Below are 24,623 nucleotides of genomic sequence, written 5' to 3'. Positions count from 1 at the left end.
ATAATATCAATACATTGCTGTAGTGAACATTTTCCAGAACATAATAATAGTAAAAATAGCAGATCTACAAGCTCCCTGCCTAGAAATGTAGTGGTGTCAAACGTACACTATATGTCTTTGAAATGTAGTGGAGCTAAATTATTCAACAATACAAATACTCAGGTAATATACTTTTTTTTTTCCTTTTTAACTTAAGTACAGTACTCAAGGAAATGTATTTAGTTACTTTCCACCACTGCTTATGTTCTTAAAATTATACTTTTTTTTAACAAATGGAATTGCACACTGAAAATCTCTGAGTTGGCCCTTTTCTTTATTGAGCCTTAATACCTCCGTTTAAATCTCTCAAATTGTCGTTACGCACTTAAGAGGTATTAAATGAATTTGTCTGAAGCCTTTAAATTTGGCCTCACATAAGTACTGAGTTGGCACAAAGTCAATAACATTGGGGGTTGAATAGCTGGTTCAATAACTTTACATTTTATGCAAGTGTTCCAGACTAATATAACACAGCAGGCTACCAAGGAAACGCGGTGGGTGGGTTCAGCTATTAATCCATTAAGACCGGGAACGCATCTGTGTCACTTTAGATTTCTTTGGCTATTCAAAAATAGCAGATCTACAAGCAAATGTTCGCTTGAAAAAATATATATTCAAAGATTTGCACAAATGTTCATGATTTTCAAGAAAATGGCAGATCTACAAGCTCATAGCGTGGCACTCGGTGCCGCGCTATGAGCTTGTAGATCTGCTATTTTTGAATAGCCAACGTACAAGATAATGGTTAAAGCGATTAAAATCTAAAGCGACAGATGCTTTCCTGTTGTTAATGGGTTAACCAAAGACAGAAAATAGATGCTGTGTGTAGGCTATATACATATAAACATTCACTAGTATGCTTTACTATGAAAGGCCCCAGGTTGCCAAAAAGCTGTATCTATTTATTGAAACGTAGCTTTGTTTTGCATTTTACTGCATCTAAAAGCATAAAAAGGCATTAATGGCATAGACACACATCGGGTGGTTCTCAACCTTTTTCTAAAGCTTTGGTTGGTTATTGGGCTGCGTGCATCTTCAGAGTGTGGTATGTTCAATCAATCAATTGTGTTCCAGCTTGGATCAATGGAACTAACATAGTATACATTTTTTTCCTTTTTTTTTAATTTTTATATTATCATAAAAATCATCTTAGTGTTTTGCCAATTATTTGGGGTTGAAAATAAACATACCTTCTGACAACCTGTGGTATTGTGTTGACACATTCACTGTTATTGTAGTAGTAGTAGTAGTACTTGTAAGTAGATATCATGCACGCATGGGTGAACAAATGAAAGAAGCTTCATTTGTTCACCTAAACATGGTGGTGGGAGTTCAGAGTTGCGTCTGGGTAGGGGGGGAGGGGCTAGCGGATGCGGAAACGGGAGGATGAGGAGGGAAGGCTTTGTACATCTCCGGAGTCTGGGCAGTAGGACCCTGGGGAGGAGATGGGATGGGGGTGTCCGGAGACGCTGCACAACACAACACATGACAGAAGAGTTAGACCCCATACAGTAGAAAAATGTCATAACTCCATCCCGGGTCCGCCACAGCTTAAAACGTGCGCGGATAGGCCTTGCGTTAGATCACGTATTTGAATAGCTTTTTTTGTTTCGTTTTTTCGGTGAGATCTGACGTTCATATTGACAGATCACTATGCAACGCGTAATAGTGAAATGCAACTGCTTTCTGCCAAACGCCCTGCTATTGGCTGAATACAAAAACGACTCCGCCCCCAAAGGAGACGGTGGGGGCATTTACAGTCTAATACAGACCAAAACCCTAAAATTACGTCTGGTCTCGTGGCGTGCCTCACTAAGCGTTAGCCTGCCGACTCAGAGGCTCGAGATCGAGTCTCGCTAGGGGCACTCTTTTTCCGACAACCGCGGACAACTTTTTTTTGGCTAATAAAGTATAGTTTTGGACCATGACGGAGGCGCGCCGAATCAGCAGACCTTGAGGCTGAGGAAGTCGCGCCCGAGCGCCTCCAGGCGCGAGTGCCCGCGACGACCAGCCGATGGTCTGCTGATTCGACTCAGCGCCGTTCGAGTTATGTACCGATAGGGACAGAATAGTAAATGGATGTTGTGGGGACTGCGTTTGCCCCAACGGTCACTCAAAGTGACCACTGGCCAATCACAGCGCGACTTTTCCGGGTCTGGGGCGGGTCTTGGCAGAAAGCAGTTGCATATCACTATCACGCCTATGCAACCGGGGAAAAAAAGAAGAAGAAAAAGGTAAGTCTCGTCTAGACGAGATTGAAATCTCGAGATTTCAATCTCGTCTAGACGAGACTTACCTTTCTTTCCTTTTTTTGCATAGTGCACTGTCACTATGAACGTCAGATCTCAGAGAAACCCGTGGTCCAAAATTCCCCTTTAAGCTGATAAATGGGTACTCTCTCCTGATTGGCTGAGCGTTTGCAACCCACCTGAAATTTCATTTTCTGTTAGAGCTGGAGAGACAGGGAGATCGACTGTTACTGAACTACTCTATAGCAATGATTACAATCAGAATACAGTGCTGTAAACTTTTAATAAAAACACCAAAATATCCCTTACCCTACCTTTAACAAGCTATGCTAAAAGGAAAACATAAAAAAAGCCCTGGGGGCGTGTCTTACCTATCTGCATGGTGTGGGGTGGAAGGGGCATGGCGCTGATCAGCAGCGTGTGCCCGGTCAGGGGGTCCTGTGCCAGCTGGGTGTGAGATGGGTGGGGGAGGTGAGGGGGGTCTGTGGACAGACCTGGATGAGAAACATAACCACACCCCCGATTAGTACAAACACACTGGAACAATAAAGGCACAATCATATTTTAAATAGACCCTTTTGGGTCCATTTTGTACAAAATGTCTCACGTCTCATTGTCTCCTTCAGGCAAATTTTGAACCTTTCCAAAATGTCTTTCCTTTTTTAATACCCCAAATTGCAGATCTACAAACTCACAATGTGACACAATGCGACACATTGTGAGCTTGTAGATCTGCCATGTTTGCTGTTTTTGGAACAAAGTATATGTAAGGCTTAAAAAAAATGCACCATCTCCGTTTTTTATTTATTTATTACAAATCAAGCCCAAATGTTATTGCAAGGGAATGTGTTCACACAAGACAAACATGTGATAGTGTCAAATTAATGTATAGATAATCTGCTGTTGATTAACAGCTTGCCTGCTTTGCTCCAGTTGAGCATGTTTGGAAATATGTATCTATCCTAAGGTTAATATTTATATCTCTCCAAGGTTAATATTTACTGACACACCAATCCTCTGTCACCAGTTACCAGTGTGCCTCTTATCAGTTGACATGTTATCACTGTTGGCAGTGGTGTAAGAAGTACTAAAATTATTTACTTAAGTAACAGTATCAATACCACAATGTAGAAAATTGACTCAAAATTACTACAAGTAAAAGTCCTGTATTAAAAAATGACTTGAGTTAGTACAAAAGTATTGGCATCAAAATACACTTAAAGTAACAAAAGTAAAAGTACTCATTAGCAGAATGTCCCCAAGTTTTCAAAATGTATACAAATCTTTTGAAAATAGCAGATCTACAAGCTCTTGTGAGCTAATGAGACAAGACATCAGTATGAGTTTGGGAACAGATGTTATGAGACAAAAGACATGAATTGCAACAACTATGCAGTGATAGTGAAGAAAGGGAACTTGGAAAGACACTTTCTGACAAACAACAAATCATTTGTCTAGAAATTGAAATTGAAAAGGAATTGAAATTCAGACAGAGAACTGAGAAAAATAAGTAAGGAACGGAAATCTCAGCCATATGTATTTGTGTACCATACATAGAACTGCTATGTCATCAGAATTCTAAGTATTTGTCTCATCAGGGAGAACTGCCCAGTGATGGTGAAGAAAGAGAACTTGGAAAGACACTTGCGGACAAACCACAAATCATTTGGCTAGACATTTCCAGCAGACAGAGAACTGAGAAAAACAAATAAACTAAGGAACTGAAATTTCAACCATTTTACCATATAAAATTGTCAAGTGTAATCATCAGTATGTTAATCATTAATCATGTTTTTATTATTGTTTGATGTGTTACCTCCCAGCAGCATCTCTTGCAGCAGGTTGTGTAGCATTGTGTTTAGCTATCTTAATGTGTTACCTCCCAGCAGCATTTCATGCAGAAAGTTGTGTAGCATTGTGTTTATCTATCTTAATGCATTACCTCCAGCATCATCTCTCATGCAACAGGTTGTGTAGCATTGTGTTTAGCTATCTTAATGCGTTACCTCCCAGCAGCATCTCACGCAGCAGGTTGTGTAACATTGTGTTTAGCTATCTTAATGAGTTACCTCCCAGCAGCATCTCTTGCAGCAGGTTGTCTATCTTGGCCAGGCCACACAGCTTGATGAAGTGCAGTTGTTCTATCATCTGCCAGGTGATGCTCTGCAGTGTGGGGAGCAGCAGCAGCAGCTCTCCAAAACGACCCCGAGAGTCATACTGGCGGTCATTGATGTAGTCCTCCAGGCTCATCTGCACCTGCACGCACACAATGCACACGCACACACATGGCTCAGATTCGGTCTCAAATTGGTTTAACCAAATGATCTCTAGTGTCCATATTCTGGGCCAAATATTCCTTTACAACATGTGCTTACAACACATTGTGACATGTTTTGAGCTTGTAGATCAGCTGTTTTCGGCAAAGATATTTTGTGTACATAGGAAATTGCAAATACTAGCGGACCTAGTATAGAGCTCTGGGGGTACCCTGGTCAACTATAGGGTTTAAGCAGTTCATTTAATTCTCTTTCAAGTGTAGACTAGCTACTGAACAAAAAAACATTTCCCATGTGGAAATGTCATTACTGTATGTTTGGCATCCTAGATCGATAATGTATTGCAGGAAAGCAAATTGGATGAGCAGTAATAATAACAATAATAATTGTAATAATATTGCAGGTTAGACAGTTTGAAATGATTGTTAGAAATGGATGTCTTTGATCCTTGTTCGAAAGTCAGGCTAGAGTATACTATTAACTCGAGCAGTTGCTCCAAAGGGTCCACTAATGGAAACATTAATATAGAAGAGAGGCACAGCTTTAAAGTAAGCCTGCCTGTGAGGGTTCAACAGCTGACTCACCTGCAGGCGCATGGCCTTGATCTTGGACGGGTCCCTCAGGGACTTGGCATCTGAGGGAGGCCAGAGGTGGAGGGGTCACACGCAGGGGGATGGATGGATGGAGGCAGGAGATATAGATCAGGGAGTGATGATGGAAACCAAGGAAGGGGAAGAATGGGAGATGGAATTTGAGGATATGAGTGGGATTTGAAGCAATAATAATTTATGATCAAACTGGGGAATCACGGCAAAATGAAGAGATTTGGGCAGAGGAGGAGGAGGGAAGGTGGGACAGGTCATATGAAATGGGAAAGGGTATTGTGCTCATAATAAGCTGTGGAGAGGGCGCCCCCAGGTGGTATACCTGGTAAGAGTCCATACCACACAAATAAGGCTAAAAACCTTTTTTTTAATATACCAGTTTTGTTGACCTACACTTCATTTATAGTGCAATTTCAAAGTTGAAATGAAGCGTATTTAAAACTAAAGCGTACATTGGTAGCCTTGAATATGAATATTTGGTAGAAAATAAATGTACAACGCTGTGATTCCTGCTGATATTGTGTCTTATTGACTTTGTTTAAAAGCTAGTGTTTCTGTACATATTTTTAAATGGACGCATACAGTAAAGCCTATACTGTAGCTGTTGCCAGAAACTTTATTAAAAACAAAAACACATTCACAGGCTATGCTATGACTCCAAAGTTTGACAACCTCTGCTATAGTCCTTCCAGCAGCTGACCCGCGTTCGAATGTGACCCGAATCACTCGAGTCTCTTTGCTGCTCATTCCCTGTCTCCCTCTCACTGTCACTATCAGTAATAAAGCACAAATAATATTCTTAAAAAGTAATAATAAGCTATGGAGGTTGAAAAAGAGAGATATGGAAGACTGAGATACAAGGAGGATGAGAGATATAATCAAGGACAGGGTAGACAATTTACAATTTATGTCATCAACCCTTGTCATCCAATAGGATAGGTAATGGGGAAAATGTATCTTGGAAAATGTATCTTGAAAAAACGGTAGGCTATTGGGTTTGTTTCTACTCAGTTTTATCTGTTTGTTTCTATATTTATTTTAACCATTAAAACCCAATCTACAAGCTACAACTTCCACTTGTAAATCTGCTATTTGTGCTGAATGTTATAGAGGAATAGGGATGCTAGGGTCCATGTGATTAACTTTTCTAGTATCTACTTTGACTGTTTTGTGCCTTTGATTGTCTCCTGTAGCAACGCTTACTTTTGTTTGTTTGTTTGTTTGTTTCGTCTCACTTCTCCCCCACTTTCATCATCTTGAGCTCTTTTAATGAGTTAATCACTTATCACTGACAAAAAGGCTCCTTATCAACAGGGAAATAGCTTGTTTTGCTGGCTGTGCAGCTTAGATCTTGATGTGTGCAGTAACAGCAGCGTGCTTATAGGGAACACACGGTGTTATAAAGTGTGTCAATGATTGACTCCTCCATTCAAATCAGGTTTGTTCATGTGCAGGAAATAATGTTAAAGTATGGTGATGTCATGTGGGCGAGAGACAGTTTAATTTAATCTGTATAACTAGACCAGACAAAGAGCCATACTCTGACACACAGGCTGACATAAATACCTGTGTACTGAGTGATTCATGTTTATTCAGTTGAGGTCCATTCAGAAACATATTGATTGATTGTATAAGTGAATTTGACCAAACTTCAAGTTAAAGCTCAGTCAGAAACTGTGACATGGGGGATACGCTAGAATGTCCTACCAGGAAAATTATCTCTTAAATCTGAATATATCTGCTATGATGGAATTATAACTTTGCATTGTTAACTCACTCTTACTCGACAAGTAAAAAAAAAATTCTGTACTACAATGTTCATCAAAAATAACAGGCCCAGTTGTGGAACTCTCTAGACATACTGTATCCAGTGGCGTAGCCAGAAAGCTGGCAGCAGCTGGGCATGGGGATGAGTGCCATGCGCGCGCGATTTTTTTCGGTTATTATCGGTTAAAATCTTACTTTTTTGCGCAATTTGCGGGTCTTTTGCGGGTTTATTATGTTATTTAATTCTTATTTTTGCCTTCATTTTCATGAAAATATTGACAGGTCGCAAATAATGCCCCGTTGTCCGCCTCCTCCGCGCGTCCGCAGTCCGCCTCCACTCACAGAGCACAGGCACAGTTCACAAGCAGAAAAATAAAATCAAACTACTTTTTCTTCTTTTTTTTTTGGGGTGGGCACAACAGCCAGGTGGGTGGGCCCAGGCCTACCTATGCCCACCCGTGGCTACGCCCCTGACTGTATCACTAAAGTCATCCCCTTCCTTTCCAATTGTCAGTAAACCATACATTTAAAAATGTCTCATCGACAGCAATTTATCGGATTAACTACTAATATGTAATTCTTACTCTACTTACTACTTATTTATTATTGCCTTTTCTTTTCTTTTCTTCTCGCTTTTTTCCCTCCACTTTTTTTTTTTTTTGTCTTTCTGTTTCTATGCAGGTTTACTTCTTTATGTGCCGCTGATATTTTTGCAAGATCCAATGCTTTTGTTTTGTTCTTATTGAACATAAAGTCTTTTTTTAACTAACTCTTCCATTAAGGAAAGAATTCCTGAATAAGCCTATAGGCGTCCTTCCTTTTATTGCACAGTCATTTCTTATTTTGATATGTAGGTTTTTTTGTATACATTGTATTAATACACTAAGCTAAACTAGACTAGCAGGCACTGACAAACCATTGGCTACAACATTAGCCATTTAGCTGCAGCATGTAGCTAGTGGCTGGCTGGTTACAGTGTAATGTTATCAGGCTGTGTGTTTGTCATTACCGGGGTCAAAGAAGACGATAGCCTTGAGCGCTGCGTACTCATTGCTATCGATCTGGATGTCCTGGAAGGGTTGGACCAGCTCATCCAGCACCCGCGTAGCCACCCTGCTGATCTCTGGCTCTGGGCTGTTCCTCTGGATCACACAGCCATTACCTGCGCAAACACACACACACACACACACACACACACACACACACACACACACACACACACACACACACACACACACACACACACACACACACACACACACACACACACACACACACACACACACACATTGTAATGCTTTATTTGAATCCACAAGTCGTCTACATCTGTACCCAACGTTTGTTATAATTACAAGTAGCAGTTGGTACATTGAATATTTATCTTGGGAGGCCTGGTCCATGTATAAATACATCACACGTTTAATTAACCCATTAAGACCTGGAATGCATCTGTGTCACTTTATATTTCTTTGGCTATTCAAAAATCGTGAAAACATATTTTTTATATTTTCTTCAAAAAACTGTTAGGATTTAGATTTTTTTTAAAGAATCGCGGGCGGTGCATGGGTGGCAGAGGTGCAACAAGTAATCCGGTCTTTACTTATAGGAGCATTTCACTTTAAAACACTGCTGTGATTATGTTAACTTCCACTCTGTTTTTTGTGTGCAGCCCAGACAGTTTTTAAGTTGCTTGATTCAATATGTACATGTCTGGTATTCATTTAATAAGAGACACCCCTCCTAGAAGCTATTGAACTTCAAACTCCATGTTAACCATGTTAGACTCATTGAAAACACTGTCATGTCCCTGCATGCTTCTGGTGACTGATGTTGTCCTTCTAATGCATGAGGGGGCTGTCATTGGTCAGTTCTTACCTAGAACCAGGAAGTCCTTATATGGCATCGACCTCTTGGCAACCCCGAGCAAAAGGTGCTCACCTGCATGAGCCCTGAGCAGGCTGACCTGAACACACACACACACACGCACATGCACATGCACATGCACATGCACACACACACACACACACAGCCAGATTAGTGACTGTAGTTCAGGACGTGCATTACAACAATAGCAGCCAAACATAATTTTGTCATCATATATTTGTGCCTGTATTTTCCGTGATAATAGCAGTGTCACCCTAATTAACACTCATCTAAAAGCATAAAAGGCAATCATTTGTTTCCATGTGTAGTGTAGTGTTGCCAGGTCTGCTTATTATAATTTCTCCCCAAAGTTTTTATTTGAATATAGCAGATCTACAAGCTCACAACGCGTTGCATTGCGACGCGTTGTGAGCTTGTAGATCTGCTATTTTCAAATAGCCGATGCATATGTTTAAACTGCTGATATGGCCCATAGTTGCTGCTCTTGGGCTTGTTTTCCTAGACCTGGTTGCTTGTTTCTCTCACAGAATCTGGTAGTGTACACTGTCAGAGTTAAGGTTGTTTTACCTGGTCATCCAGAGGCAGCTCTCCAAAGGCAGGGATGTACTTGGCCCATTCCACCAACACCAGCAGCTGCTGCCGCATGGAGTCACACACATCTGTCACCGTGGCCGACTTCTGGTCTGACGTGTCTGATATACTGACTGCACTGTTGATCTGGAGGGAGAGAGAGAGAGAGGTAATGACGTAAGTGATCCATATGTATGTGACAAAGTGAGAGTTTCTTGAGTTGCAAGCTGTTGGTGTGCAGTGGACATACTGCACACGTTGGTATTACTATACATATGAGCACATCAACGTTTTAAGACAGAAATGTATAAGCCATTTCTTTGCCATTTAAACCCAAAGTAAAAAAGGTCACTGAACAGAGCTGATGTACAGTATAAGCTCAACGCTGCGGGACCCATTGTGAGCTTATAGATCAGCTATTTTTGCACGACACCAGCACGCAACTAAGTACAGAAGTGCTTTACAAAAGACATAAAAAGGCACTTGAGAGGTCAGTTGGTAAATCCCTCGCCTTTGAATCACAAGGTCATGTATTTGATCCCAGGCACCGTCAACTCAGCGTTATGAGTAACATGGCCTCGGTGCTGGGAGCTGATAGCATTCCATCTCCTAGGGTTCTAGTGCATTCTCTTCATTCTCGGCTGATACCGACGATAAGCCTCTCCGACCCCTTACTAAAACTTTAAAAATCAATAGCAAATGTATAGTAATACAAGCACACACACACACACACACACACACACACACACACACACACACACACACACACACACACACACACACACACACACACACACAGTGAGGCTACCTGTTGGGACAGTGACTCTGCTTGGGCCAGGACGGTGATGGGAGGCAGGTCTTGTGAGTCAGAGATGCTTCTGCGAGAGCTGATCCGATCCCGCTCATTCTGCACGGCTGAAAAACACACATTTGAAATATTTATACATGTCTACATACAGTAAACAGAAGTACTAGAATGCCTTGTACAAAGGACATAAACAGACAATAGGAAAACAGCCAGTTACAAAGTGTATAGACGACAGAACATTGTTACACACAATATAGTTGACATACTTGTCGAACACAGCGGACATAAATCATGGATAAAGGAAACAACGCCTCCTCCAAATTGAGCGTGTCCCTGTAATGCAGTAGCTGATAGTGAGCAGAACCTTGCTAGTGGCTTGGCCCTCCTTTTGGAGAGGCCAGCCATTTGTAAGCTCCTCACAACAACACGCACGCACGCACGCACGCACGCACGCACGCACGCACACTGTGACAGAGAAAGACGAAAGTTAAGATTGAAGCTATGAGTAAGGGAGCATCCCTATTCTGGGGCACAATGTGCCGCAACACATTGTGAGCTTGTAACCACTTGAACCCCAGCATCCATATTCTAGGGGGAACATTAGGAAATAGCAGAGCTACAAGCTCACAACGCATCGTGTTGCGATCCGTTGTGGTACAGTACAGTTGCAACTCAGGTCTGTTTTAATAAGAATAGAGGGTTTAAGTGGTTACATGGGGTTTAAGTCTACAAGGGATGCAGTGCTCAGTAGGGTGAAAACAGGTTGGCTGCAGGAGAGTGTGAAGTCAAACGTTAACCAGCCACAACCCAGAACAACAAGTCTGAATAGCACATGATTGGCTGTCATAAAAAAACCACGTCAAGGTTATAACCCTCATAAACACACACACACACACACACACACACACACACACACACACACACACACACACACACACACACACACACACACACATGCGCGCACGTGCACAGACCTACGTAATCAGCAGCTATTTTATGACTCTGTTTCACCCATCTCAAACTGTGTGGCAGCCTTTTCTTCAGCAGCCATTTTGGATGAGTGTTTGTGTTTAATAAGCTCTCTATTACTGTCAGCCTCTGTTTGGTTTCATTTACTGTCCGTCGTAGCAAGAAAGGAAACGGGTGCAAAAGGTTATGGAGCTTGCTTTCACCCACTTGTTTACACCTGTAAACCTGTGATGTGACAAGAAAGTTGATTCTTGATTTTCTTGATTCTTGAGGGGGAAAAAATATAAATGCATCTAAAGTAGAGACTCCATACAATACTATAATGCAAAGACCATCAATGTATTGGTTGACATTTAAGTACAAGAACCTTCTTTATGTCAAGATTGTTGCCTGTTTTTAAAACTATTTATGGCCATAAGAAATAATTCCTTAGTGCCATTTATAACCAGTTATAACCACATTTGATCTGCATTAAACATGTGGAAACATGCTTTTTTATTCTCTTGAGGAAAGAAAAGGTGCACTGCAAGATCCTCATGAGTGTATGTTGATTTAAGCCAGCGAGGGTAAATGTTTGGTACATTTCTACACTCTCAGACTAGTTGAATCAGAGTTTGCAGTGAGTGAGGTGTTCTTACCTTCTTTTTTCATACCCGCCCTGAAGCATTTGTTGAGCCGGCAGAATCGACACTGGTTCCTTTTGTCTTTATCCACAACACACTGTCTGCTGAACCTGTGCATGGAATATACAGTACACACATTATGGCGCCATACTATGCTGAACCTGTACATGGAATACAGTACAGTACAGTATGCATGGTGACATTGCTCTTTTCAACTACAAGAGCTAAGTGAACCGTGTCGTGCCTGTTGTTCCCTACAGATCGGTTTCAGCCACAAGGTTCTCACAACCTAATTCAGGCCCTACTCAGGAGGTACTAAACCTGAGTTCTGGGAATCCAGAACTTATACTTTCAATAATGTCTGTCTGTCTGACTGTCTGCAGCTAATCTCATAAACTACTAGATGGATCGGTGTCATGTTGTGCATGCTGCCAGTAGGCCACAGAATGTTATTTTGGTGAATTCATAATCCCAGAGTTCAGGCTATGGGATATGTGTCCATGAGGTTATAGAGTGGAAATGATTGGTGACAATTATAAAGATTTTTCTTGCATAGAAAGAGAGAGGGAAGTAATCCAAACCCTGGCAGTCATTAAACCCCGGCCCCACAAAAACAAAGCAGTTTCCGTCCTCCCATTGTGATCTGCTCATGGTTCCGTCTTGGCTATATGCTCAATATCAGTCAGTACTGACATAAAATCCAGAATCCTGGTGCCCGTCGAGTCTGAGTCTACAGGTAAAAATGCCATTTTCTAAATTCCATTTAATTCCTACTCACGTTATCAAGTTAGATATCTATCCAATCTTTGATACAAGTTACAGTACAACTAGCGGGGAGCTTATATTAGAGTAATAAATACATCTGATTCTGATTAACAGACACTTGACTTTTATGCAATAGGCAGTGCAGCGAGAGGTAAGGGATCAGCATTTTAACCCTTTAAGACCTGGAACGCATCTGTGTCACTTTAGATTTCTTTGGCTATTCAAAAATAGCAGATCTACAAGCTCATAGCGCGGCACCGCGAGTGCCGCGCTATGAGCTTGTAGATCTGCTATTTTTTTTAAAATCTTGAAAAAAAATGTTTTAGATTATTTTCAAAAAACTGTTAGGATTTAGAAAACATTTTTAAGAATCGCCTCAGGTCTTAAAGTTAAACAGCTCACTGTGACTGAGGAGAGCACATCTTAGTTGTAAGGGTATCAGCTAGTATTGCTTCATGTCACGCAATACACGTCTCAATCACTTTAAAGAGTAAATCAGTGATGTAGATAGTCACTAGGATTGTTCCATATCAGTATGTTACCCTCAAGCTCTTTCTAAACCAACATCCACCCCAGCTCATACTTGTTATGCTGGTCTGATTTGATCAATGTCTGATGTCATTGTTCCGTTCTGTAGTACCATAAACAACCTTTTATGTTCTGCCTAGTACCTACCTATCTACCAGAGGGTTCTCTGTTTTGTTGTACTCCAGGTGTGTGTGTGTGTGTGTGTGTGTGTGTGTGTGTGTGTGTGTGTGTGTGTGTGTGTGTGTGTGTGTGTGTGTGTGTGTGTGTGTGTGTGTGTGTGTGTGTGTGTGTGTGTGTGTGTGTGTGCGAACTCTGCTTGCTGCGTGCATACAGTACATGGAACACGTATTTGGTAGATCCCAGAGCATAACACAGAGCTGGCAAACATACAGTAATACATGCTTAAATGCTTGAATAGTGCAATTATTGTGTGATATGTGTGCATGTGCGTACTATACCTGCAGTTGTAGACATGGTTCTTGCGTATGGAGCGCCTGAAGAAGCCCTTGCAGCCATCACAGCTGGAGGCTCCGTAGTGTTTGCCTGTAGCCTTGTCCCCACAGATGGCACAGTGGCTGTGGACCCCCTCTGTCCCCGCTAGACCAGGCTCCGCAGGCATGCTGTCTGCAACGTACACACGCACACACACATTTTGACTATTTTATTTGGATCTGCACAAAAAACGCAATACATAATAGATCCAAACACTGATCAGAAGAAGGTTACATGACAGTCAAACCAGATACAACTGCTGCACATGCTTATTAACACACTCACTTCAGGACTACAGATCTGAAACCCCCCAGAGCAGAGCATAAAATACAGTTTTACATAAACATTACATTGAACCTTCGATGCATAATTAAACTACCACATATCATAGTACAATCCATAGAACCACAGTACAATACACAGAATCATAGTACAATCCATAGAACCACAGTACAATACACAGAATCAACCTATTAACACATTGTGTGCCAGAGGTTTATTAAAATAGGGTACATCTAGTGCCAGCATATCTTCCATCCACTTACGCTGATATGTTGCGTGCTGTAGAAGCCCCGACGAGGACGCGCATGTAAACAACAAAGCCTGCGTGCGAGACGGCGGAGGGTCCCGACTAACGCCTGGAACAATAATATTTCTAACGCGATCCTCCATTGCAGAGTGATCGCCGATCGAAAACGGCTCATTTCCACCACCTTAAAAAGAAATAGATAGAGATATTAAGCTTTTAGTCAAGGAGTTAACATTGGAGCGGACGACCGGAAGCATTTTTGACATGGATCCACATCCGGCCTCTCCTTCTTAGAGACTCTTGGATGATGATCGGTCCGGACCGTTTATGGTACATAACGCATAGCTTCTCAAAAACGGTCCGGACCGTTTTTGGCACTCAACGTGTTAACAATAGGAACTAAATGCCACAGGGAGGAGGCCGGGGAGGTGGAGGGAATTTGAAAAGCAACAGCTGTACACCAGCTGAGACGCAAAACATGTAGAATGAACAGAGAACAGAGGCTGCTTAAATGAACCGCTGTGGGAATGACGGCGTGAGTGAGTTGGCTTGTAGCGAATGAGAATGACGTGAGGTTGAACGTACTGACTTGTGGGAGTATGAAGGAATTAGCTTGTTAGCAAATGAATGGGGGGAGTCCGGGGAGAGTGAACGTAGCATATAAACCTCCTGCCCTCCATGCCAACATGAACTCGCGACGCTGAATACAGCACATCGGCTATTTGAAAATAGCAGATCTACAAGCTCACAACGTATGAAAAACTTGAAAGATTTTGAACATTCCAACACCACCAATGGACTTAATTTGTGTTGTTGAAATGTTTCACTCTTGTATGGGGATCCCTGGCTCAAAACAATATTCAGATGTGGGTACAGGGACACATACTGTATATTGTTTTGCAGTTCTTGACTTTGCAAAGGAAATATTTGCACATCCACTTAACGCAGGTGCGTTGAACAGTATCAAATGACCATAACAGAACTGAAAAATCCCACACACTGCTCTTGCTCAGCAGCATCAAGTTTATTCAAACACTGAGGTTTGGGTCCCTCTGGACCTTCACCAAGAGTGTCTTATACAGAAATGATATGATACTATCAGGATCTTATATAGATACTGTAGATACTCCACCCCTTCACAGGTGTGAGACAATCACACTCTGCTATAGGATTGTCTGTGACCTGTGTGTAACTGATCACCCTAACCAGACATTTCCACACATGGACATGATTATGCGACATCATGGCCTCTGTAGACACGCCACAATGTCAAATCCAACACATCCCAAAACGTACGATTTTGCCCACAATTCCACATGCTGTAATGTATTGATGTGGTGCCATTAGGAGAGATAACAGGCAAACGTTGATCGAAATAACGTAACATTCTTTAATTAAGTAATGCAGATGTTGAACAATGAATTAACTCTTGAGAGTGTAACATGAAACCAAATGGACCCGTAAGGGTCCATTTGGTTTCATTTTACACTCTCAAGAGTTAAAGATCTATAAGGGTCCATTTGGTTACCAACTCCCCATCATTTTAGCTGGGTTGAGTGGTTGAGAACCAAGCCTATAGACCCCCCACACACACGCGCGCACACGCACACACGCCCATTCCGTGCCAAGGAGAGTTAAAGTCAATGTTCTACCAGCTGTATCCGTCTTGTTCACGTGCGCTACAAGTGACACAAGCACATCAGAAAGATCCCTATCTCCCTGCTCTACTGTAAAAACACATTTATGAACCATTATCTGCAAATCCATCTTGTTAATAACTATTTAAAGCAGAGGTTCCCATTTTCCAGTTCCGGGCCCACTTGACAATCTCAAAAGTGTTCGCGGGTCCACCCATCTGACCACTTAACACGGCAGCCGTGATCAATCAATCAATCAATCAATCGATCGATTGATTGATTGTGTTCCACCTTGCTTGGATCAATGGAAATAACGCAGTATACATTAACCCATTAAAGCCGGGAAAGCATCTGTATGTCTATATATAGCTTATATAGCATCATACGTTTTTCTGAAAAGTGATTCTCAAAAATAGCAGATGTACAAGCTCACTTGCGCTGCGAGCTTGTACATCAGCTAACATTTTTCAAAAATATTGAAAATGTTCCTGGCACAAAACATTTAATGTGGGGTCCGCAGCCATATATATATCAATTTGGGGGTCCTTGACACAAAAAAAGTTTGAGAACATCTGACGACCTTCGCTGCGTGTCACCCCCCCATTTCTCTTGTTGTTGAAAAGTTAAAGCTATTCTGAGAGTAATCATTGCTATACTGTGCATTTATATTCACAGTTTTTCAGTAACAGGGGGTCTCCCTGTCTCAACTCTTTAGTAAATGGAGATTATCATCCAGTCAGGAGAGAGAATCCCTGATACAATGTATTTGTTCCGGTTCCAGTTTTGTCTGCTCAGTTCTTTTTTGTTTCATCACTTCCAATTGCACTTGTTTATCCTGTATGAGGTCTCTCTCTTCATTGGATGATATTACTATCCTGACCTGAACATTTATTTTCCGTTTACTAAAGAGCTGTAGAGACGGGGAGACACCGGTGTTACTAAACTAAACTAAACTCTCTAGCAATGATTGCCATCAGAAGATAAAGCAATTTAACACATGTTGTAACAAGAAAATGTCACTTCCACTCCCTTTATAATAATGATTTAATCATTAAAATAAGCTTTAACATTGTAGTGCTTGTTTGTCACCCAACCTCTTTCCTCCACTGAGATGTATCACTGCATAGCCATGCTGTTATGAGATCAATCATTTACCTGAATCACGGCCGATTGATAATTAATTGCATGCACTATAGTTTATGATGATAAAAATAATAATGTTGATAAAGCTTAACTAAAGCCCTAAATCTAAGCTGAAGGCCTTAAACCAATACAGCCAATGGCATTACACATCCATATCAATCTATTTATGAGACTGAGATACTGCTGTAGAAATGCTCTTACAATCCTGTCTTCTACAGATAACAGCTTTTCTATCATCAGTTAACCTAATCAGTAGAATGAGTCGCACTGGAAATCATGAGTGTTAATTTAACTCTGAGAGTGTCAAATGCCGTGTTGGGCAATATTACTCAGGAGAGTAATATGTTACATATTACTCCTATTACTTGTAATAAAGAGTAATATATTATATTACATATTATACTGCATATTACAAAAGAAAAGGAAAAGATGTACAACTACACAATCTGTTTAGCCAGCTCCTTTTAGACCTGAATCATTTTTTTGGGAATAATAATAAGAGTCACCAATCAGTCAAAAAGGCTATAAAATAAAGCAGCAATCTCTCTTGACCTTTTAAACGAAATGTTTTCAAAAGGCAGCCAACCAAACCTGAGTAATATGTAATATTTTTTTACATAGTAATATGGTATGATATTAGTGTTTTGGCAGAGTAATACCTTACACTACTCGTTACTGGGTAATAATATTACAGTAATATATTAAAAGTAACTTGTTACTGCCCAATACTGGTCAAATGCAACCAAATGGACCCGTTAAAGTTACCGCTGAGGATTTTACTGTGTAGGGATCTGCAATACGTGCAGGTATCCAGAATCAGCATTCATCATCAGCATTTTAAATTGTGGTATTGCTACTTTTACTTAAGTAAAAACATCTGAGAACTTGTTCCAACACTGGACATGAGGAGGAATTGATCCTCTCATGGTAAACACAAGCAGAAAGTGTCCTTCCATGAATCCAAGGCACACCGTAGTTTTGTAGAGAGAAAAAAAGACCTTATACTTAACACGGCAGAGAGTTCAGAAACAACCTATAGGAGTTGTACTGTACCATGATGAGCAGAAATAGTTGTATTTATTTATTTACAGTCCTTCCATCTTACACCCAATCAACTGCAACACAGCTGAACCATGCAGACCCTTCCTCTGCACATATTGTTGTCACTGTCAGGAAGAAACCTTGTGTGTTCAAAACCGTTACTTTTTTCAGGATATCGTTAGCCTCATAGCATAATTGCCTAAGTCATATTTTTAAGGTTTTCAGGAAAGAAGAAAAAAATAATAATTTTCTGCCTAAGTCACCTAGGTGACCTATGCAATCATGAGTAAAAAAAAACTCATTTTTCCTAAGTCATGTTCATCTGCTTTTATTTATATCTGCGTAACTCAACTCTCCTAACACCGCTGATTCATTCTGCCTGGTTGCCAATGTTCTCAGCCTATCACAATGCTTGTTACATTCAAACGTATTTTCTAGTCAAAAAGTTGACTTAAAAGCACTTTCTGCTTAAGTCATTTTGGATTGTAACAAGCGTTCTGATTGGCTAAGGACATACAGTGTAGGCAATAAGGCACAATGATGCAGCAGTGTTAGGAGATTAGAGCTAGGCAAAAATGTCAATTTGACCAAAAAGTGACTTAGGCAATTATGCTATGAGGCTAACGATATGTAAAAAATAATCTGCGTTCCAATGAATACTGTACAATGTAGTTATTATTTTGTCACAAGCTCTTGTTAATACTTTTCATTGGTTCAGGTTCAATGTTTATTACACCCACACACACACACACACGTTAAACCACTTTAACCAATACTTTCAAAATGGTCTATTTTCGCTATGTTAGTGCAACACTTTTATACAACAACACAGGGCATTCATTCATTCATTCATTTACAAACAAATAGTTGAAATATGGAGACACAAGGTTTCGGCGCAACAGCAACGTTATTCAATGTGTACTAAGAGTTCTAACATGAAACAGGCCTCATGTTTCTAAAAATAACAACAAACTAGTATATGACCTCTGACCTCTAGCCCAACTCCGGGATGACCCGCCTGAGACAGTAGTGGTACAGTAGGTTTGTTAACCCTTTCAATCCGGGAACGCATCTGTGTCATTTTAAGATTTCTTTGGCTATTCAAAAACAGCGGATTTACAAGCTCATAGCGCGGCCCACCCACAGGTTGAGAATGGCTGTGATGATAATAATAAGCAGTGAGCACCCATCCATCACTCACCTCCTCCTCCGTAGAGGACCTCTGCGTTCTCAAAGCCCAGGGTGCTGTAGGAGGGGTCCAGGCCCTCGTAGTAGTTGGTTACTTCCATGTCTAGCAGAGGTTTACTCTGAGCAGCGGCAGGATACCTCATTCCTCTGTTAGCACTCCTCTCCAAAGCCTTCTCAATCTCTCTCTCTGTGTCTCACAGTCTCTCTCTCTCTTTCTCTCTCTCTGTGTCTCATGCACTTCTGTCAGACATTACAGAGTATAGGTAATCTCAGGTGTAGGTGATCAATACCCCCGTCCGATTGGTCCAAGGACAAGTGGAGGGGCGGAGCCAAGACTTCTCACCTTGTTGCACATGACTTGATCTTACTGTGTGTGTGTGTGTGTGTGTGTGTGTGTGTGTGTGTGTGTGTGTGTGTGTGTGTGTGTGTGTGTGTGTGTGTGTGTGTGTGTGTGTGTGTGTGTGTGTGTGTGTGTGTGTGTGTGTGTGTGTGTGTGTTATCACAGTGATGGACTGATAGCGCAGAAGGAAGGAGGAGATAAAGTTCCGTCTCTCTCTCTCTACCCCCCCTCTCTTCCGTGACAAGGCTTTCGTCAGGTTTAAAGGATAGTTGGCACTGTGTGTGTGGGTGTGTGTGTGTGTGTGTGTGTGTGTGTGTGTGTGTGTGTGTGTGTGTGTGTGTGTGTGTGTGTGTGTGTGTGTGTGTGTGTGTGTGTGCGTGCGCGTGCGCGTTGCTCCTGCTTTGTAATCTAATCAATAGCAAGTCATGAAGCTGAAGCCCATCAGATATAATCAATAAAGAGACAGAGCAGAGGGGATGATAACACTAATATCTTCTATTAACTCTACCATAAATAATTAATGCTCAATCCTATGTATCCATATGTGTCCCAACATTTACAAAAATAGCTGTTTGGCTGTTTTCGCACAACACTGTCTCAAAAAGAACTATCGCATATATAAGCACTCAGATCAGTTGTTCTCAAAGTGGGGTTCGGGGACCCCCAGGGGTCCTTGAGGGTGTTCCAAAATGAGATTGCATCAAAGTCAGTTTTGATCACTTTAACCCTATCTATTTTATGCAACTCTTGTATGTGGCTGGCACAAAGTACTTTCAGATGGGGGTCAAATACATCATTAACATGGGGTCGTTGACATGAAAAGGTTTGAGAAACCACTGCTTCAGTTAACCATCAGGTAATTCAGTTTATGGAACAATCTGATAATTAATCTCCAAGTGTTTCAAAGTAATTAGACATTGTATGTTGCTCTCTATTATTCAGGATTTAATTACTTTGGTGAAAGGAGAAAGGAAATAGCACAAAAGGATGCATTTTGTTTCCCCCACTGCAATCTTCCTGATGCGTGTGTGTGCGTGTGTGTGCGTGTGTGTGTGCGCGTGTGTGCGCGTGTGTGCGCGTGTGTGCGTGTGTGTGTGTGTGTGTGCGCGCACAAGAGAGAATATTAACAGTTTTAGCTGTAAGCAGATCTCGTTTAGATAGGTAGAAAAAAGGAAAGAGAAACTAAAACAGAGAAAACAAAATGTTGCACCACAGTCTGACATCACTGCCATTAGAGGGCGCTATCCCCCTGGATCATGGTGTTATTTTTTGTATTGGAATTTCCATAGGGGAATCATAGATTGCGTCATTTAAGAACTGTGTTTCAAAAATAAACAAACCCCGCCGATTTAACTCGTATAGATATGAAGCATCAACTGACGGTGAAAAAGTACTAATTTATATAAAATGTAACTCAATATCATAAACCACACAGAGTCACATACACACAGAACAATAAAGGTGGTAACTGGAACCAAAACTGGTTCTTCAGAGTGATGCCAGAGAAGAACCATTTTTGGTTCCAGAAAGAACCTTTCAGACCATTTATTTGAATGGTTCTATAAAGAACCCCAAACCCCTTAAATCGTACAAACTTCATCAACCAGGCTGAAATGTGTTCGTCGAAAATAGCAGATCTACAAGCTCACAACGCGTCGCACCGAGCTTGTAGATCTGCTATTTTTGAATGTCTGCCAATTAATACATGGTTTAAGAGTTCAAAGGTACATGGTTTAAGAGTTCAAAGAACTTTGCCAAAAAAAGGTTCTCTAGAACTAGATGAGGAACATTCACACCATTCACTAGATTAAATGGTTATTTAGTAGTTGATGGTTCTTTGTGGAACCATATAGCCTTTTAAAGAACTATTTAAGAACCATTATTTTTCTGTGTGTACCTGACAAAATCGCCTGAGTGGTTTGTTTATTTTAACACAGTTCTTATATGACGCAATCTAACATTTGCCTATGGGAATTCCAATACAAAATAGTGATGTCAGGTACTCTGTGCTTCACAGTTTCAGGGCAGATGACTGTAAGTTGCAATCAACCCCTCCAATCTATCATAAACTCATTAGATTTGGACACAACAGTTTCACTGCACTAAATGCCAGTGGGACTGGTCACTGGATATGATGGCATATAAATGATGCTGGGAGGGCAGCAACCTCTTATCTCCATATTCTAACTTTTTGTGTTTTTTCATAAATGAATGCCCTATATTGATCATACTACAGAGTCACACAAAAGCATCAAAAGGAGCAGATCTGCAAGCTCAAAACGCGGCCCGAAGTGACGCATTTTGAGCTTGTAGATCTGCTACTTTTGCTATTTTATGAGACATGACATATGAGGTTTCTACCCTGAGAGAGATTTGCTGTCCAACATCGATCCCTTCATGAGAATTTTACTTGAGTAAAAGTACAAAAGTATTGGTATCAAAATGTACTTAAAGTAAGAAAGTAAAAGTACAAACATTTCTTCAAAATGTATCAAAGGATCTACCAGATCTACAAGATCACATGTCTATGTGTCTCTGAGCAACACACGTAACCCTTAACCGCTCCCACCGACCGCTCATCATAACCATCTGAGCAGCCATCATTTGGGTGAAGCTGAAAACTGAATTGGGATTAATCAAGTCTACACAAAAAGAAACTACCTGAGGTGACTTTAGGAGAGTATTAGTATAGTTATGAGACTCATAGGGTCTATGTGGCAAAGAGAAGAGAGAGAGGACTGAGAGAGTTTGTGAGAGAGTGTGAGTTTGTGGCTGATCAGTTTACCGTGTGTGTGTGTGTGTGTGTGTGTGTGTGTGTGTGTGTGTGTGTGTGTGTGTGTGTGTGTGTGTGTGTGTGTGTGTGTGTGTGTGTGTGTGTGTGTGTGTGTGTGTCTGTGGGTTACTATACTTGCGAGGACCAAGTATAGTAGAATTTGAAGAAATATACACTGTGAGGACCGTTTTCCTGGTCCTCACAAGACAAATGGTTGTTTTATAGTTAAAACAACAGTTTTTAGAGATACGTTTACAATTAGAAAAACATTCAGGTCAGGATTAGACATTTAGGTGTCTCAGAGGTTAGGTTTAGGGATTGGAATTAGAGTTCAACATGATTTATACTTAGTTTAAATGGCATTCATGACATGGCTGTCCTAAAGTGTTGATGTCCTCACAAGTATAGTAATACAACGTGTGTGTGTGTGTGTGTGTGTGTGTGTGTGTGTGTGTGTGTGTGTGTGTGTGTGTGTGTGTGTGTGTGTGTGTGTGTGTGTGTGTGTGTGTGTGTGTGTGTGTGTGTGTGTGTGTGTGTGTGTGTGTGTGTGTCTGTGTGTTTTGGCTTTGTCTGAGAGAGAACTACCCTGTAAGTGTGAGGCCTGTGTTTGTGTGTGAGTGAGTGCGTGCATGTGTGCGTGTGTGTGTGTTTGTCTTAGAGAGAAAGGATTGACAGACATTAGTGTTTAACTACAGTGTGAGGGCCTGCCCGCTGACTCATCATGTTCATACAGAATGAGGAAGTGTGTCCATTATGTTCACACGCTGCAGAATGACACGCTATACAGTATGTGACTGTAACTGACACAGAACCACCGTGACCGTCAAAACACGCCCCCAGGAAGAGAGGAAGGAGAGCGGCCAGATGACAGTTCGACTTGTTTGACAATAATTCAATATTGATATGATATCGTCGCTGCCGAGTGGAAATCTCTCGTGTACAAAATCGTTAAAATAATATAAAATAGTGCAAATAGCCAATCAACAAACTCACAACGCCAAGTCACTGGCCCGTTGCGAACTTGTAGATCTGCTATTTTCGCTACTTTTGTGCGACACTCTTCTATGATGAAGTAGGGCGTTAATGTACGGAAATATAAAAGAAGGTTCAATTATGGAGATATGAGGTTTCTGTCCCACAGCGACAATGTATGCCATGTTTTATACTGAAGCATACATTTACTTGATCACTTAAAGGAGAACACCCATTTTCATCTTAAATTCATTTAATTGGTCCTAAATGGTGCTCATTATACAATGGCACCATTTCTGTCTGCATACTACTGTATGTGTGTCATTGGTGGGCTGTTCAGAAACCTGCCTACCAGTGACATCATCAGTGGGGCTTCCAAGTTAATAGAAATGTCAGCCTTTCTCTAACTGGAAAGTTAGCATGCTGAAATAGAAGCCATTGATGTACAGACTCACACAACACGTCATAGAGCAGTGAGTTTGCAGATCAGCTTCTTTCTTTCTTTTTTTGCGGCACCATAATGCAAACAAGTATAACTTCAAGCTTAAGGTGGAATGCCAGAAAACAAGGGAAAGAATGCGTGGTACTTGAGAGGTACTTGAAGATACAAAGGAAAACCAAAGCAAACGATACATTGAGATCAATCAAATGATTTGGCTCTCTCCGTTGACACGCTCCTTGAAGAGGATAAACCATTTGAAAAGTCTCTTCAGTTTCACCTTCTTTTTATTATATAACTAACCTGAAATAATTCCTGTCTTCCAAATACAAGTGAACATAGTTTAACTCCTTGAACACCTTGATAGTAGAATCCTCTGCCCCCATCCACCTTTCTCTGTAAATACTGTATACCTTATGATTCTACTGATCTTTATTCCAGTATGTTTTGTATTGTATTGGCTAGTACCATTCCTTGATTCTAATTGGCTGGTTTCCGTTTAATAGACGTGATGAAAGACACTATTAGAAAGACACCTTAGATCATCTTATATCAATCACAGGTGCGTTAATTGTTTTTATTACACGGTTGAATGCTCGATTCTGATTGGTCAGTCATCGGTCATTATTTCTGGATAATGACCGATGAGCTCAATAACGGACCGCTGTGTAATCAGAGACTCAGAACACCTGCTCGTGCCAACCTGCGCTGCTTGCTTTTATGCTTTATCCAACATGACAGCCATGTAAACAAACAACCAATGTCATTTACAACTAAACGTTGCTCTCAAGAATGTTTTTGAAAACATTTGAAGTGAGAAATAGACGATGCAATAACCGAAAAGTGATTCTATTTGATCCACTGCACTTCCTTGTTTATCGTGGCACAACAACGGGGGAATACCAAAACGCTCGCCCCAAAACACAGTCGCCCTGGGGCAAATCCGGCGGTATTACAGGCAAATCGGCGGTATATAGAATGGGGGG

General features: G+C 41.1%; 1 protein-coding gene across 1 annotated transcript; it reads right to left on the bottom strand.

The window, feature by feature from the left end:
* Positions 1-1,371: 1,371 nt before the first annotated feature.
* Positions 1,372-19,256, bottom strand: hnf4g (hepatocyte nuclear factor 4, gamma; the record flags this gene model as incomplete). The annotated part of the gene is made up of 11 exons (XM_084048720.1): positions 1,372-1,508; positions 2,660-2,782; positions 4,358-4,544; positions 5,149-5,198; positions 7,946-8,098; positions 8,812-8,899; positions 9,388-9,537; positions 10,199-10,305; positions 11,806-11,900; positions 13,542-13,707; positions 19,127-19,256. The coding sequence occupies 11 exons, from the start codon at positions 19,254-19,256 to the stop codon at positions 1,372-1,374; spliced, it is 1,386 nt and encodes a 461-aa protein (XP_083904846.1).
* Between the last annotated feature and the right edge of the window lie 5,367 nt (positions 19,257-24,623).

The sequence above is a fragment of the Gymnoscopelus microlampas genome (assembly GCF_963454915.1).
Source record: "Gymnoscopelus microlampas genome assembly, chromosome: 22".
NCBI lineage: Eukaryota > Metazoa > Chordata > Actinopteri > Myctophiformes > Myctophidae > Gymnoscopelus > Gymnoscopelus microlampas.
Note: the sequence above shows the minus strand (reverse complement) of the source record. Positions and strands in the feature narration are given on the sequence as shown.